Source organism: Perca fluviatilis, chromosome 20, assembly GCF_010015445.1.
Source record: "Perca fluviatilis chromosome 20, GENO_Pfluv_1.0, whole genome shotgun sequence".
In the NCBI taxonomy this organism is placed as follows: Eukaryota; Metazoa; Chordata; class Actinopteri; order Perciformes; family Percidae; genus Perca; species Perca fluviatilis.
This window is the reverse complement of record NC_053131.1, coordinates 14411825-14428211: the sequence shown is the minus strand read 5'-3', so window position 1 is coordinate 14428211 and position 16387 is coordinate 14411825. Positions and strand designations below refer to the sequence as shown.

Sequence of the window (16387 nt, the reverse complement as noted above, 5' to 3'; positions counted from 1 at the left end):
ATTACTGAGCCTGTGGCTACTCAGAGTCACTGGTGCTTAATATTTAACCAGTGTGGGGTTTAACTTGGTCATGGCTCTGCTTTTAAGTCCTTAGTTACCTCTCTGTACAGGGATATAATTAGTGGAATGGGAGAGCAAGAGGGCAGATGTCTACCTAAGTTTCTCACGCTGGAAAGCAAACATCTCTGTATTTGCCAAAAGTTAATTCTCCTCAGGGCTTTTTTCTGACACAGTTGACACTTTTCAGATGCTGCCTGCATGGGCGCTTTGATAGCAGTCAAAGTAGCCTACTATGGAATATGATGATGATTCCTCAACCTTTTTTCTTTTGTGGTTGCAAATCCATTTTTAGATCCCCAAAATCCCAGAAATTAAGGTTTTGTAGCTTGAATATGTGAGTATTTTTTTTATTCTGTTAAGGACATGCATGAAGCTTTTCATGGATTAAAGAGAAGTTCTTTAAACATTTATCTTATAGAAGAAAAAGGGAGGGTTCAAAGAAAATAGGGGGCAATGGCGGAGAGGATCTTGCTTTTTTATAGAATTAAATATAAAATTCACCCCGTATCCCCACCCCAGTAATTTTTGTACAGTCCCTTATATGATTAGAACAATTGTTTAAATTAAAACATCTGATTAAATCTCTCTTTGAGGCTTTTGTCTGGTTTTAACATCCGTCCTGAGTGATCCAATCACAAGTGGACAGCTCTAAGTACGTGTGTTCTCACTTGGCAGTAGAATGTGTCTCTCCATATGTGTCTTGAGTGACACCACTGAATGTAGTGGATTAGAAGTGCAAGTACATGAAGTGCCTGGAAATTGTACTTAATGGCAGTACTTACAGTAGTTCCTTCCCACTATTGAGCGCAGATACATTTTGGCTTTAAACTGTGACTGATTTACCAGCCAATAAAAGAGAAAAGGCACAAACATCCCTGGAGATTTTTCAATATTTAAAACTGTGTTTTCTGTTTATATTCCTTCCTGGAAGAAGTCATTTGGCATGCTGTTACATCACCTTACTAAATTTACCAGTTGGCAGGCAATGAATCATAACTGATCTAAAATATATTTACTGAGTAACAAAATGCTGCCCAGACCTTAATACTCACCGGTCCATGGTTTTCATTACAGCAATGTTGAGCTTGTCAAATATCCACCTGCAACAGAAGATCAGTGAAGGCCCTTTCAACTTTAATAGCATGTGCACTGAGATGCTATTAGTTACAGCATACATAGTGCAGTTGAGAGGATTCACCACACACATTGAGGGTCAGTTTAAGTAACCTAATGCCTCGGAATAGGATGACAAATTAATTACATTACGTGTTGCTGACATGTTATTGTTGCAGTGCTTTAAGACTAAATAAAGCACCTTAACTCTGAATTTATATGTTCTTTACTTTGAAAGATGTGTCTTAGACAATCACTGTTTCTCCTCTTTTTAGCCTTGAGAGAGTCAACGTTTGGCCCTGGTGGTAAAAACCTTTTGTCCTAAGGCGACCTTGGGGAAAAAGAGGTGGAGAGGAGGTTGGGGCGTAACCAGGGCCTCGGTCAAGATAGGGTTTCTTTCACCTCACATCATGGATAATTCAGCCCAGGTGACCACGCATCACCTGGAGAGAGTCACACACAAAAAGGATGTGTCTCAGGTGACAGAGGACCCAAAGAGGAAGAGAAGGGGACAAAGAAGAAGAAGGAAGAAAGACGCCGGCAGAGTATGCAGGAGGCGGCGAAGAAACGGCCGATAATCTCTGCTAGAGAAAGAGGTCAGTTTAAGAAGACTATGGCCTGTGTGTGTGTGTGTGTGTGTGTGTGTGTGTGTGTGTGTGTGTGTGTGTGTGTGTGTGTGTGTGTGTGTGTGTGTGTGTGTGTGTGTGTGTGTGTGTGTGTGTGTATCCACATGGACTTTATTATAGCTAAGATGTTTTTTGCAAAAGAAATCTCTCACAGCATTATACAGCCATTGCTCCATACTTGTTTGAGGTGTCTACTTTGTTTAGAATCCACTGCCAAACATGCATAGGAAGAATGTTAAAATGTATAACCATAGAAAATAAGAGAAAGAGCTCCATATGGAAATCATCAGAGACAATACAGCCTGAGCCAAAGAGCAGTGGGTGTGCCATTATGCTGCACGGAGTTGAATGTGTTGCATCATTTTCATCTCTGTCCTCCTCTTACTCTCCCGTCGTCAGGCCCGGGCCCTGGACGCTACGCTCTGCCCCCTACAGTTGGATACATCAACCATGACTTCACCAAGTCCAACAGCCCTGCATACTCCTTTCACAGCCGCATGAGCACTGCAAGTGAGTTGCTATGTATTAATGTGTCCAATAGGGGTGTGAATTGTCACTGGTCTCACGATTCAATTCGATTACGGTTACCCTGTCAACGATTCCAATCGATTCGATATCACGATGCATCACAATGCGTCACTTCCTCAATGTTATTATTGCTACAAATGGTTTTCATCAACAAATTCAAGCAGTCAGACATATATGAACTCCCTTCTTCATTGTATTTGCGCTTAAAAAAAGACACTTCCTGACTGTAGCGTAGTTTGAACACAGCAGACAATAGACAAAAGGTAGAAACAAAAAAAGCAGCAAGCGGAAAATCAACAAGTAACATCCAGGCTATAATCGATTATGGTCTGTCACTGCATCGATGCAGAATCGTCCAGGTCCGCATCACGATGCAATGATTAATTTCAATGTCCCTACAACGTGTGTGTGTATCTGTCACACACGTTTTTCTGATATATTGGTCTACAGTGCCCCTGTTTTTACTCACATGGATTCTCAATGTCTCTGTCTTTTAATGCAGAAATTGATTTACTTAATTTTATGAGGTCTTAAGGTGTCTTCGGATGATCTTATGTGCATCCTGTTTTCCGTAGTGGTCTCTGTGGACTCCAGCCCAGGACCAAGGTACCACGTTGACGCCAAAGTCACCCGGTTTGGCCGGATGGAAACCCCCTCATACTCCATTTTGGGCAGAGGAAGGCGCACAGGGAATGACAAAGGTGATAAAAACAAAACCCCTGCACATTATTTACGCTGTTTCAGTCTACTCTACCTTTATCGGCATATATATATATATATATATATATATATATATACATATATACAGTACAGGCCAATGACTATTTACATTGTAGATTCTCACTGAAGGCATCAAAACTATGAATGAACACATATGGAATTATGTACTTAACAAAAAAGTGTGAAACAACTGAAAACATGTCTTATATTTTAGATTCCTCAAAGTAGCCACCCTTTGCTTTTTTTGATAACTCTGCAAACCCGTGGAGTTCTCTCAATGAGCTTCATGAGGTAGTCACCTGAAATGGTTTTGACTTCACAGGTGTGCTTTGTCAGGGTTAATTAGTGGATTTCTTTCCCTTATTAATGGGGTTGGGACCATCAGTTGTGTTGTGCAGAAGTCAGGTTAATACACAGCCGACAGCCCTATTGGACAACTGTTAGAATTCATATTATGGCAAGAACCAATCAGCTAAGTAAAGAGAAACGAGTGGTCATCATTACTTTAACAAATGAAGGTGAGTCAGTCCGGAAAATTGCGAAAACTTTAAATGTGTCCCCAAGTGCAGTCGCAAAAACCATCAAGCGCTACAACGAAACTGGCTCGCATGAGGACCGTCCCAGGAAAGGAAGACCAAGAGTCACCTCTGCTGCTGAGGATAAGTTCATCCGAGTCACCAGCCTCAGAAATCGCAAGTTAACAGCAGCTCAGATTAGAGACCAGATGAATGCCACACAGAGTTCTAGCAGCAGACACATCTCTAGAACAACTGTTAAGAGGAGACTGCGTGAATCAGGCCTTCATGGTCAAATAGCTGCTAGGAAACCACTGCTAAGGAGAGGCAACAAGCCAAGAAACACAAGGAATGGACATTAGACCAGTGGAAATCTGTGCTTTGGTCTGATGAGTCCAAATTTGAGATCTTTGGTTCCAACCACCATGTCTTTGTGATGAAGAAAAGGTGTACGGATGGATTCTACATGCCTGGTTCCCACCGTGAAGCATGGAGGAGGAGGTGTGATGGTGTGGGGGTGCTTTGCTGGTGACACTGTTGGGGATTTATTCAAAATTGAAGGCATACTGAACCAGCATGGCTACCACAGCATCCTACAGCGACATGCCATCCCATCCGGTTTGCGTTTATTTGGACCATCATTTATTTTTCCAACAGGACAATGACCCCAAACACACCTCCAGGCTGTGTAAGGGCTATTTGACCAAGAAGGAGAGTGATGGAGTGCTGCGCCAGATGACCTGGCCTCCACAGTCACCGGACCTGAACTCAATCGAGATGGTTTGGGGTGAGCTGGACCGCAGAGTGAAGGCAAAAGGGCCAACAAGTGCTAAGTAAGCATCTCTGGGAACTCTTTCAAGACTGTTGGAAAACCATTTCAGGTGACTACCTCTTGAAGCTCATCAAGAGAATGCCAAGAGTGTGCAAAGCATGTTTTCAGTTATTTCACACTTTTTTGTTAAGTACATAATTCCATATGTGTTCATTCATAGTTTTGATGCCTTCAGTTAGAATCTACAATGTAAATAGTCATGAAAATAAAGGAAACACATTGAATGAGGTGTGTCCAAACTTTTGGCCTGTACTGTATGTATGTATATATATATATATATATATATATATATATATATATATATATCAAAAGATTAGAAGAGGATTAGAGAATACTTTCAAGTTGTGCTTCCTTCCGACACACTTGTTCACACATGCAGAGATGTCTTTTCTTTAAAGAGCAATGTGCAGGTTGAATTCATAACTGAATTAATACTTAATGTTGTCTGAAGAGGTCTTTTAAAAACACATAAGTAGAAATTGCTATGTTACACAAACCCTACAGCAGAAACTTTGATGAAAGGGTGCCCATTTTTAAGCTAGGCTCTGAAATAGCCTTTCCCGCTAGCAACGCATCATATAAATAATAATAAAGATAATATAGACAAAGAAAAGAAAACTTTCCAAACCAATTTCTATTAATGTGCATAGACGTGCTGTTCCAGACTCCAGGGCCCGGGGCCTACAGCCCAGAGAAGGCTCCCCCTCTCAATGGTCACCACAGACCACCATCCTACACCATGGGCTCTCGCACCAGATACCGCTCTGTGGATGCTGTACCAGCACCCAACAGGTGAAGACAGCAGGACAGAGACATTAAAAGATAGAGCTCTACGAGATGACATGTTCCCTCATTAGGACGAACATGCATGGGTACTGTAGTTTATTTCGAGTCAATACCACATATAATTGTCCTTGTAAACCACGCTCGTATTTGTGTATTAGTTTCCAACAAATGCCCTATTAACTCCTTTTTGAGCAACATCTGCTAACAGTGCCTAGCTTTTCTTTTTTAGGATAACATTTAGCACTTTAATAATGAAAGTATTTGTGATATTTGTTGTTTTTAAAGATAAGTAGGAATGAATGAGTTTAGCTAGGGCTTTTGGAAGGTATTGAGAAACAGAATATTGCCAGCCTTATCATTTAAGTCAGAGATGCTGCTGCCGAAATTAAAAGTCTCTGAGGCTCAGCTTTAATACATGTGTTTTTTTTTCCTCTAGCTACAGTCTTCCTAATCTGCTGGGCTGCCAGGTTCCCAATAAACCCTCCAGTGCCCGCTACAGCTTCTCAGCCCGGAGGAAGATCGGAGCTCCCTCCAATGACCTCTCCATGAGCCCTGGACCAGCAAAATACGACACCACCAACCCGGACATTTACCACCAACGCCAGCCCTCCTTCTCCATGCAGAGACGGACTAAGAGGCCTAGTTATTCCTCTGCTATCCCCGGCCCTGGCACGTACAGCCCGGAGAAGTTTCATGTGCATCTCCCCAAACCACCGGCCTTCACTCTGGGTGTCAGACACTCAGAGTTTGTCACCCCACTCGTGGTGAATGTCGTTGACTGACAGGTCTGCAGATTCAATATAAATGACTTTTTTTTATTCAAATTTTCACACAAATGTGGAGCTGCCACACAATGAATAGTACAACATACAAACATGGTAAATTGTGTCTTTAGAGAGGTCAAAGGGGGGGTCATAAACTGTTGATAATTATAATAATAAATCAGACACTTGACACTTAATCACAATGTTTTACAGTATGGTTTCTATATTATCAGCTACTCCAAAGACACCCCACTCAACCAACACAAACCAACAGCATTACAAATAATAATATATAATACTACTTTCAATGGAAATGCTGATTGTACACTGTACAGATACTATCCATTTATTCCTTCATAAATAAAACAAAATATCAATAACTGTTGCTTGCATTGCTTGTGCAGTTAAACGATGCCACCTATCAGCAGTTTTTCAGTTTAACTTAAAGCTATCTTGAAATTAGAGGGTTAAATAAAACAGGAAGTGAGGGGGAGTCTTTATGATTTTGTTCTTGGTATGGTGATCTGTACAGGTGAGCTCCAGTCGCTGCACTTGCCCAGACCTAGCAGCTCCTTAGCACACACCTGGAACACGTAGCTCCCTCCTTGGGTCAGCCCCTTCAGTTCAACTTTGGTCTTCTCATACGGACCCAGCTGGAGTAGAGAACATTTTTTTTAATCATCCATATTGATTTCAATAACACAAAGACTCTATTTTAACACATTGGTTAAAGGAATGGTTTGAAATTTTGAGAAATGCAGTTATTCACTTTTTTTTAATGAAATATTGATACCACTCTGTCGTTTCAATATGATGCTACAGCTTGGAGAGTGGGCTAGCTTAGCCTAGCACAAAGACTGGAAACAGGGGAAAACATGTAGCCTGGCTCTGTTTAAAGATTAAAAAAAATCTGAAGCTCACTAATTAACACAAAAATGTATTTGTGTGTATTTCATTTGTAGTGTATTTCCAAAAATGTCTGTCTAAACTAATCCTTTAACACTGGAGCATAGTGTATCATTAAAATGAGGAGAAAAACTGTGTTCCTTCCAATCAACATTTGTCATTTTAAAGGTCCAATGTGTAGGAATTTCTCCCATCTAATGTTGAGATCATATATCGCAATCAGCTCAGGAAATCTCGTGCCACACAGTTCAAAGTACATATTACACCTACAGTAGCCTTCACGCTTCAAAAAGCCGGTCTCTTGCTCTTTTTAATATCCTTTTTCTGGGCGAAGAAGAAGACTCCTGTTCCTGACATTTGGATTTTGAATTCGTGTGGTCCTCCATGTTTCCTTCTTCAAACTTCCCAGGGCTGGGAAGCTATGATACCCATGTGACAGCGAAAATGCGAAAGGCAGAGCAATATGTCCTGTATGTCCCTTACCGGCTAATGTATTTCAAGATGGCGCATGAATATGGAGCGTTTACCCCAGTTCACGCGAATGCAAATGTAAAATTTCAAGCCAAAAGGAATACTTGGAATTGATGGTGGTGGTAAAAATATTCATGAAAAAGTTTGTGAACGGGCAACACAGATTTTGATAATGAACAACTAAACACGTTATACACTGGACCTTTAAAGTAACTGTTAAAAATAAAAAAATCTTTCTTTTTTTTTTTACAAAGACCATTGGATGATTAAAAAAAAGAAATACAAAAAAAAAAACAATACATTTTAGCTTAGTTGAAATAAGAAGGATTTCCCTTGATGAAGGGACTTTCTAAAGTTTAGGTAATTTTGAACTTCCTCATGTGATATCTGTGTATGTGTAATAATGTAGAGTTTTTAAAACACATTGCTGTTGTTACGGCTGATGATGAAGGTAATTCTTACATTGAAAGACTTTGGGGTGCCCCTGCTTTTGCACTGGTACAGTATCTGGTATTTTAGGGGGAAGATGTCCAGGTTAGCCCAACTAGGGGGAGGAGACCATTCTACCAACAAGTTTCTGATACCATTAGGGGAAACCCGGACATTTATGGGAGGATCTGGTTTCACTTCAGAGAGAAGGAGACAAAGACAGGGATTTTAAATAAAAACAAAAATGTCTTCACAATATTCACAACATACTACTATCAATCACACTATGCACACTTTCTCTATTCTCTTTTAGATTGTGCTATTTATAATTTCAATTTTCACCTATATCCTCCAACATGAAACTTGATAGATGGGAGCTGCTTCCACCAGAAGAAACTGCTGTGACATTGATGATGTAACTAGTGAGAAGCTTCAGGTTGGGCAGGTGGCAGTGCCAGAGCTAAAGAAAAAGAGATGCTGTATTATATGGGATGCTAGCTAATATATATTATTTAAAAGATACAATGAAATATAGATTTAGATAGATTTAAATGTAGATCTTAGCTAAAGAGGATGGGTGCTGAGGAGAATTCCCACCAAAATAAATGCATAATTGCTAGCAACCAAGCACACCACTGTTAAGTTCGTTCATCTTACTGATATACTTTTCACCTCAGACTCACAAGACATACTTGAAAATGGTTTCTGTTACAGCTACTGTATAGCAAGAAACATGAAAAGGGTTTTTCCAAAACTCAATACACTGTGACCAGTATGGAAATGGAGTTAGAGTGTCTGAAACAACATTCCAGTAACATCTTTTGAAGAGGTACTTTTATTAATAACCCACGGGGGAATTATAACAAAACGAACAATATCATAACCTTCACTATACTCACTGATGTGTGCTTGGTTTCATTTAGGCTGAAATCCCACTCTAATATGGGACGGAAGATGCCAAAATCAAAAACATAACTGACTCGATAAATAGATGAATAAGCCATTAACTGTACCGAAAACAATACAACAAATAAATGTAGGAATTAATTAATTGATGAAATGTGACATAAATTGATATTTCTCTTTTAATTTGCTTCTTGAATTATTTACCTTTGTATTAATGCGCCTATTTATTTATTTTCAGATTTATTTTTCCTTTCCATTAATTAATTAATTAATTTATTTGTATTGATTGTATTTATTAAATGTATTTAATTATTTTGTATATCATTTTAAGTAATTTTTAAATGTTTTATTTTATTAATTAATGTATTTGTAATATTAGTTTTGGTACATTTAATAGCATATTCATTTATTTATCGAATCATTTATTTGTTGTTTTTTTTTCATTTTGGCAGCTTCCGTCCTCCATACTCTTCCGCTAAAGATACAGTCTATCTGCTGCAAAGATAAATCAGGCTGGTACCCGTTCAGATGACGGTGACGATGCTGAAATCAGATCAGAGGATGAAGAGCCGGGTTGGATGAGATGGCACTGCTGGGTGACCTTCTGTCTGTGTCTCTCACTGATAAACACATTAACACACAGATAAATGAACTCCTTGACAACTGGAGTCTGTTTTGCTAAAAGGTGTCAGCGGTTTGGGTCAGCACAGGAGGAGGACAGCTGTTTTCTTTGTCAGATTTACCTGTAAGTGGCAACGTAGTGTGTTGATGGGGATAGAGAGGGTTCAGGCCAGGAGCAAACAGTCAAGTTTGGGTAGCTCGCACACCAGCAATGCACTGTGGGAGTGGAGGGAGGATCTGAGGGAAGAAATTACACTTAGTCAGATATCGTGTGCAACATGAGCAGAGCATACAATATTTTTAAAAATGATGCGTTTGCTTCTATGTTAAGGTTGTGTTTTAATTTCATATCATTGTTTGTCACTTTAACGGTAAAATCAATTAAATATAAGTTTAAATATCTATAACAACATAAAAATTTGTGTGTGTTGTAGCAGTGTTTTGCCATTGAAAACGAGCTAGCATGCTAATGGTTAGCCCCCTAGGCCCCTCGTTTCGGCTAGTGACGTAGAAAGCCGTGCAGATTTTGAGCAGCTCACCCGGAGACTGAAGGCAGGACACATTCAGAAACTCGTATCTCACTCAAAACCGCATGGATGTTTGTTTTTTTTCCAAAGTTTATATGCATGTGGAAGCACCAGAGACACAAAATAACACCCCAAATCCCAGGATAAGTGATTTTTTCATAATATGGGCACTTTAAAAACAACAGCATGATTGCATATTTTCACTCAGATTGGTACTTACTCCTTGATGTTGCGTTCACTCTCAGCAGGTCCAATGCTTGGCCTCCAAGAACAAACATGAAGAGAGTCGCAGTGACCCACACACTGCCAGCTATCGCAGCCATCAGCACTTCAGGCAGGAGAAATTATTACCTGAGTTTAGTTTGTCTAAATAGCTTTGTAAATACTGTAGTGAACCCTCACTTGTGCAAGATAAAAAGATACAACTTTCTGTTGGTGTCTACTGCTTCTTTGTTTTTTGCTCGGTTTCTTTCTGTTTTGGTCTACTCCATTCTGCACACCAAAGTTCAGAGATAACGGTCTGTGTTACAGCCTGTTGCTGACTCTTGTCTGTGCGTTTGAGCAGCAGCTGTTCAGCACTTTAAAAGCCGCCATCGTCAAAATGAAAGAGGAACAGCAAATGTGGTGTATTTTTAGAAAAACCCCGCTTTGTTTCTATTGATGAGTCAGGTTTCCTTATGTCATACACAAAAACTTGTCTCATACTTGCTTTACTATTGTATTCAAATTGTTTACCAACAATGACACAAGATGCACTACCAACAATGACACAAGATGTACAGCACAAGTACAAAGAGTATAGTATAATAATATATAATAGAAAACACTCACATGACGCATGGATTTGGTTTACACATATAAAAATAGCCTTATCAGAGGATACACTAGTTGGAAAGTGGTGAACAGAAAAGAGAGTACCTGTAGGCTCTCAGGTACTCTCCTCTGATCGTTTTGCACTCTAGACTGTCCTCTAGTGCCCCAAACAAGAAATAGCAGCTACAGTATTGACTACATAATAACATTGTCAATTAATACTCTGAGGTCTGATCCTTCCGATGTGTACACTTTTAAGTGATCTGCCCAGTCACAGTCCGAGCTATCAGACATTTTATCGATTGTCTCCGATAGGCCGCAACAGCTTCTTTGCGCTCCATCCAGAGAGGGAGCCGCTGTGGAGGTTCCAGCCCACTGTGGGAGATCCATCTCTGGGTATGCTAATACTGTGAAGTCCCTCTCCGCTGGAGGTCCGCAGGGAGGTGAAGGCCTTGCTGATCCAGCTGTTCTTTGCTTTCTGGAGATCGTTGGCCAGGATTCCCTTCTGGTGCTGCAGCTCCTGTACAAGGATGAAACAGGCGTATGTGAGAAATGCAGCAGGAAGATGTGAACTTTACTTTGTCACAAGTTACTTTCAATATGTTATCTGTGCAAAAATACTGTTTATGTTCTTGTATTTTTATAAAAAAAAATCCTTGTAATATTGTATTGATTTAAAAAAAAAGTTTAACAAAAATGAATTCCTTAAAAGAAAAATAATAGTATTAATACTAACAGTATTAAACGTCCAATATGTAATATATTTACTGTAATAAATCCAAAAATGCCCCCAATGCGTCATCAGATATTAAGGAAACATGCTCAGTTGAAATACTATCTTTTCTGACAACAATGCTAATGACAGTATTTTTAAAATTAGGTTTTTTGTTTAGAGGTTAGGCAATGAATATATTCCCAGAAAATACAAACATTTTGTTCTCTGTGTATGCGTTTGAAGTTTCATTTACATTCTTGTACATATTATAGGGATGACGCATGATGTGACCTGGATGTTGCATGCTTATATTGACAAAATTAGTTTTTGTATAATCAAATGTGCTGTGTGATGGTTTGATGGTCTGCTCTGACCTGGATCTTGCACTTGGCCTCCACCATCTGGAGTTTGGTCTTGGCCAACTCCTGTTCCAGCTCCCTGATCTGGTCCTTGAGGGACGCCTTCTCCTGGTTGTCTCTCTTCTGCTCTGCCTTTTTTTGACCTTTGTTGTCCTCTTCCCAGCCTGGTTCGCCCTCCCCGTGGCCTTCTATCTCTGCGGCTGTTGGAGATTTCTCAGCCGTGGCGGATGGTTCATCTGATTCTACGACGTGTCGACAGCGTGAGCAAGCCTTCACTGCACTCTGCAAAGGTGGAGAATGAGAATAATAGGTAGATTGTGAAGAGAAAATATGACATCCAGCTTTGAAAAACCACTGACATCTGCTGTAAAATTAACCCAAATGAGAAAGTAAAGCAGATGTTTAGAAAGGGTTGGAAAAACGATTTAAAGAGAGATAAAGATAAGTAGGCAGGATGACAATAGAGCCCCACAAGATAAGAGCTATTCTCACCTTGAGTGACTCTAACTCTTCTCTGTGGGCGGCCTGCTGCCTCTCCAGACGGTTTGTCAGCTGAGAGCAGACCTGACCAGAAGAAAGAGCATCAACATCATTAGGCAGCACACGGCATTCTTTATTAATAGATCCTCTAATGTAGTAGACAGTATTTCCTAATTCCAAACAGTCTCCAATCATTCATCATCGTCATCATCATCATCCTCTCTACCTGTTTGTAGTCCACAATGATACCCGACGATCTTCTGACTTCCTGCTCGGCCTTCTCCAGCTCTCTCCGAAACACTTCCTTCGACTGTAAGAAGAGAAGAAATTCTTTACTCAACCATGTCAACCATTACATCCAAACTATAATGACCGTGAGGCAAAGAATCGTACCACTGCAGCTTCCTCCTCTTTCCCTCTCTTCTCCTCTTCTGTAGCCTGCAGTCGATGTCTGGTCTGAAAAAGGTCTTTGGTGAGTTCGTCCACTCTGTCCTCCACCTGCAAACGCACATTATTCTGGTCAGCAGCAAATACTCTCAGTTGAAATTAATATCATTGTATAATATGAATACATAGTGAATTGGTTTTAGTCCATCTTGCCTTTTTTTCTCCAGGCCTTTGTGACAAAGTTAGGAAACTTAAACACATGAAAATGAAACAACCACTCCACCATTTGATCATCTTTACACCAGAATATTTCAGGGTTTTGTCGATCCATTTCAACATAAATCATAGTGTATGGTTTACATTTGTTTAGATAAAATGACAGCATGCATAGTACAGCTGGCCTGTTTATTGGAGACTAGTTGACATTTTGAGCTCATGTACAACTGCAGACTGAGTTGCTACTCTAATGCTAATAAAGGTTTTATTAAGGTTATAGTTTAGCTGTGTCCCAAGAGGCTAAGTGATAACCTTTGGGAGGTTATTATTCATTTTTGAAATAAACCCTTTTACCCCTTTTCTGAAGGTCAGTAGATAACCGTACCTTGTCCAGAGTGTTCCTCAGGGCCACCTTGCTGGTGATCAGTCTGTGGGCAAGGCTGTCGTTCTCCTGCTCCAGACGGAGGCTGGCCTGCTGCAGCCGACGGTTCTCATTCTGCCAAAACACAGACATATCTATCAGGGATCAAGTTAAAGGTTCAGAGACATACTTGCTGATCAGTAGAGTGACTTAAATGTATCTGTTTCTGGAAAAAGGTGAACGATTTCTAACCAGGTATTTGTTCAAAGACTCTTCTTCATCCATTATTTGAAGCCGGCTTTCCCTCAGTTCAGATTTGTTTGTTGGGACCTGGGGGAAGAGAGTCAAGGATCATGTCATACAGTAATGTCATCTTTGACTTGAAGAAAGCAATCTCCTCCAAACAGATCTGGGGCCGGATGCTTTATGAGCGCAACAAATCAAGAACAGGCCCCCGAAAAGAGATCAAGATAGGGATAAGTAGATAAGACAGAGCTGAGCACATGGGGGATCATTTAACAAATCATTTAGGAAACATAAAGGAATAATAGTGAAGGGGAGGACTTATTTGAAGCCTGAATTGACAATTCCCATATCTCAAATATCTAAAAGGATCAGAATTAATTTCCTTCTATCTGGAATCACATATCTGTCATGCAGAGGAATGTGTTTTGTGTTACAGTGTGTGGTCTGAATTGTATCTGTAGGAAGAATTATACACAGAGGACACTAAAGTAGCATTTTATTTATTTTTTTGGATCAGTTTAACTCTCATAGTGACTTTAGCGATACTTTATAAGTTAACATGCAAAAAAAAGCTTTGTATCTGCAAGTTTGTACGTGGATTGCATTAATGTAAAAGACAAAATTAGTAATGTTTAGTGCATTCAAGCAAATCCACGACTGAATTTTAGAAAACAGTAACGTTACTACAGTATTACTAGAGCCATGTGGTTTTATTAATGGTTAGTCTATCATTGTGGTTCAGCTGTTGATATTAGTCATGGTGATCTAAAAGTGAGTCTTACTGTAAATGTAGGTCCTATTTCTTCCACCAGACAGGCCAGGATCTCCTCTTCGCTCATCTGGTCCATAACATGGGCATCATATGCCATCATCATGGACACATCCTCCATCATCTTGCCCTAATATGCAGCCGCCCCTGGAGCTGTTAACACTCACGCAAACAAATACAAACTTTGTAGGTAATGCTTCCAATTCCAGTTTAGAGAAAATCGACAAAATCCACCAGGAGCGTTTTGACTTTGTCAGGTCGGAATGATAGTATCTCCTGAATGAATCGGAGATGTAAAGTAGTTCAAAAAGATGAAGCAGTCTTGTTTTTCCTTGAAATTATGCAGGAGAGAAGTCAATCCAGCGTACGAGCATGAACAGGAAATAATCAGGATAAAGTCCAAGTCGTCCCGACACAAATAAACTTTTTCGGTCCAAAGGTGAATAACGGAGAGAGAGATACTCCCACAGGTAAAGTATAGCTACACTTTAACACACTAACAACTAATATGCAGCCGCCAGAGTCAATTACACAGTGTCAGGTGAAGGAGTGCGTGTTACAGGTTATGTGCAGTAACAGGTTCAGCAGGGTTTATATAAGACCTGAGAGTGTGTGTGTGTGTGTGTTTGCGTGTGTAAAAGAACAGCCTTAGACACACCCACTAACAGTGCTCACCTGTCTTCTCTCTCTCACACACATAAACAACACCTGATGCCCACCTCTCAAATAAATCACGTCACCTGCATGATTCTGATTTATTTGGTGACAATGAGCTCTCACATTACCTTTTTTGTCATACACTTTAATTAAAATCCATTTTTACTCTATTCCTGTTGTTCACACTCAAGTTGTCACAGATGCTGTGTAAAGCTGCCAGACTGCCAGCTAAATGCCACTGCTGATGTCTCAGGACGGAGTAAATGGTGTGGTATTTGTGATATTTCACCCCAGGGTGTTGGCGTGACACAAGCCGACGGCCTGTTATTATTATGGGCTGAGCAACCTGACAGGAGAGCAAACAGGTCCAGCAGGTAAAGTGATGGAAGCATGAATGCAGAATAACAAGAGGATTCAGAACCACCGCCCGTAACTGACCCCTCCCCCCCTTTTATTCTCAATCTTGCTTCCTAATCTCCGGTGCAGTTTCTCTTCAATTCTCCCTTAATTTTTTATCTTAATTTCCCTGATGACAGATCAGTTTCATTTTCCCTTCTTTGAGCTTCAACATGTAGCTATTTTTCACTTCTGTCTTTTAATTATTTTTTTTTTTGTGTCCCTTCCGCTTTTTATTTCCCAAACCTGAAACTGTGATTTCAACATCCTGTGCATCTACGGTCTGAGTCACTGTGACAGAACAAAAAAAAAAAGTCCAGGCAGATATAAACATTTATTTCACCTCAAAAAAAGGAACATTTTGTGAAACGTGGTGGATTTTCGCACTGTATCAGGGTATACCAAAACTTATTCTAGCTTCATACAGAAAAATCTGAAAAATACAATTTTCAACAGTCAGAAAAAAAAAGGAACCTAAAAAGAACAGTTCACTTCTGATACCACAATGGTGCTCTTTGTGGTGCAACAAACTGGTCATCACAAAAACTAACCTCCTTTCACCAAACTATGGGGACCACATTTGTTGAGTGAGTATATTGGCTATGTGGCAGTGAACACCAATGCTGAGTGGACGTCTAAATGGACAAAAAAAAATTAATTTTACGTATATTATTAGTGAGTTGAGGAAAGTTAGGAGATGTGACAATAAAGCTCAGTGGAAACAATGTGGTGTGAGAAAATACATATATACTATGTCTTTTAATTAATATTAAATCTGTTATGCTAAATATGACTGTATATTTTACTTTATTTTATTTTAGCTAGATTTAAGGACAATTTTAAAATGAATTTTCTGTTCCAAATGTACATTTCCATTCTCTTCTCGTTGTTTTCCTCTGCTATATTATAACTGGCAGAAATACAGAGAAAAATCAAGACGGAAGAATAACTGAAGAGTATGAAAAACTCACATTTGGTACAAACTCACCAAAACACGCTTAAACCCTGACATCCCACACAATAACTACAACACTCCTTAAAAATATATAGATTCAGGCATATACTGTGGAATAGCACTGCATCTTGTTACTGTACTGTATAGCAGATATAATGGCTTAAAAGATACACAACTTAAGCTTCAAGATCAACTTCAAGTATGGTACATGATCCTAGGGTCTCCTTTC

At 39.7% G+C, this 16387-nt stretch overlaps 3 protein-coding genes across 3 annotated transcripts; 1 reads left to right on the top strand and 2 right to left on the bottom strand.

Annotated features, from left to right (window-relative positions):
• The first annotated feature begins 1720 nt into the window (after nt 1-1720).
• odf3l2a (outer dense fiber of sperm tails 3-like 2a) lies at nt 1721-6030 on the top strand. The gene is made up of 5 exons (XM_039785423.1): nt 1721-1769; nt 2199-2309; nt 2903-3028; nt 5045-5186; nt 5617-6030. Exons 1-5 carry the CDS (start codon nt 1721-1723, stop codon nt 5960-5962), a joined length of 774 nt encoding a protein of 257 aa, XP_039641357.1. The 3' UTR covers nt 5963-6030.
• Nucleotides 6031-6065: 35 nt separating this feature from the next.
• ebi3 (Epstein-Barr virus induced 3) lies at nt 6066-10382 on the bottom strand. Its single transcript, XM_039785127.1, has 6 exons — nt 10025-10382; nt 9400-9514; nt 9177-9276; nt 8093-8210; nt 7784-7947; nt 6066-6597 (listed from the first exon to the last, which is right to left on the bottom strand). The coding sequence occupies exons 1-6, from the start codon at nt 10125-10127 to the stop codon at nt 6442-6444; spliced, it is 756 nt and encodes a 251-aa protein (XP_039641061.1). The 5' UTR covers nt 10128-10382; the 3' UTR covers nt 6066-6441.
• A 116-nt stretch (nt 10383-10498) lies between these two features.
• On the bottom strand, nt 10499-14969 carry LOC120548713 (rab GTPase-activating protein 1-like). The gene is made up of 8 exons (XM_039785126.1): nt 14164-14969; nt 13388-13465; nt 13160-13270; nt 12565-12669; nt 12398-12481; nt 12184-12255; nt 11707-11973; nt 10499-11137 (listed from the first exon to the last, which is right to left on the bottom strand). The coding sequence occupies exons 1-8, from the start codon at nt 14272-14274 to the stop codon at nt 10913-10915; spliced, it is 1053 nt and encodes a 350-aa protein (XP_039641060.1). The 5' UTR covers nt 14275-14969; the 3' UTR covers nt 10499-10912.
• Nucleotides 14970-16387: the final 1418 nt, after the last annotated feature.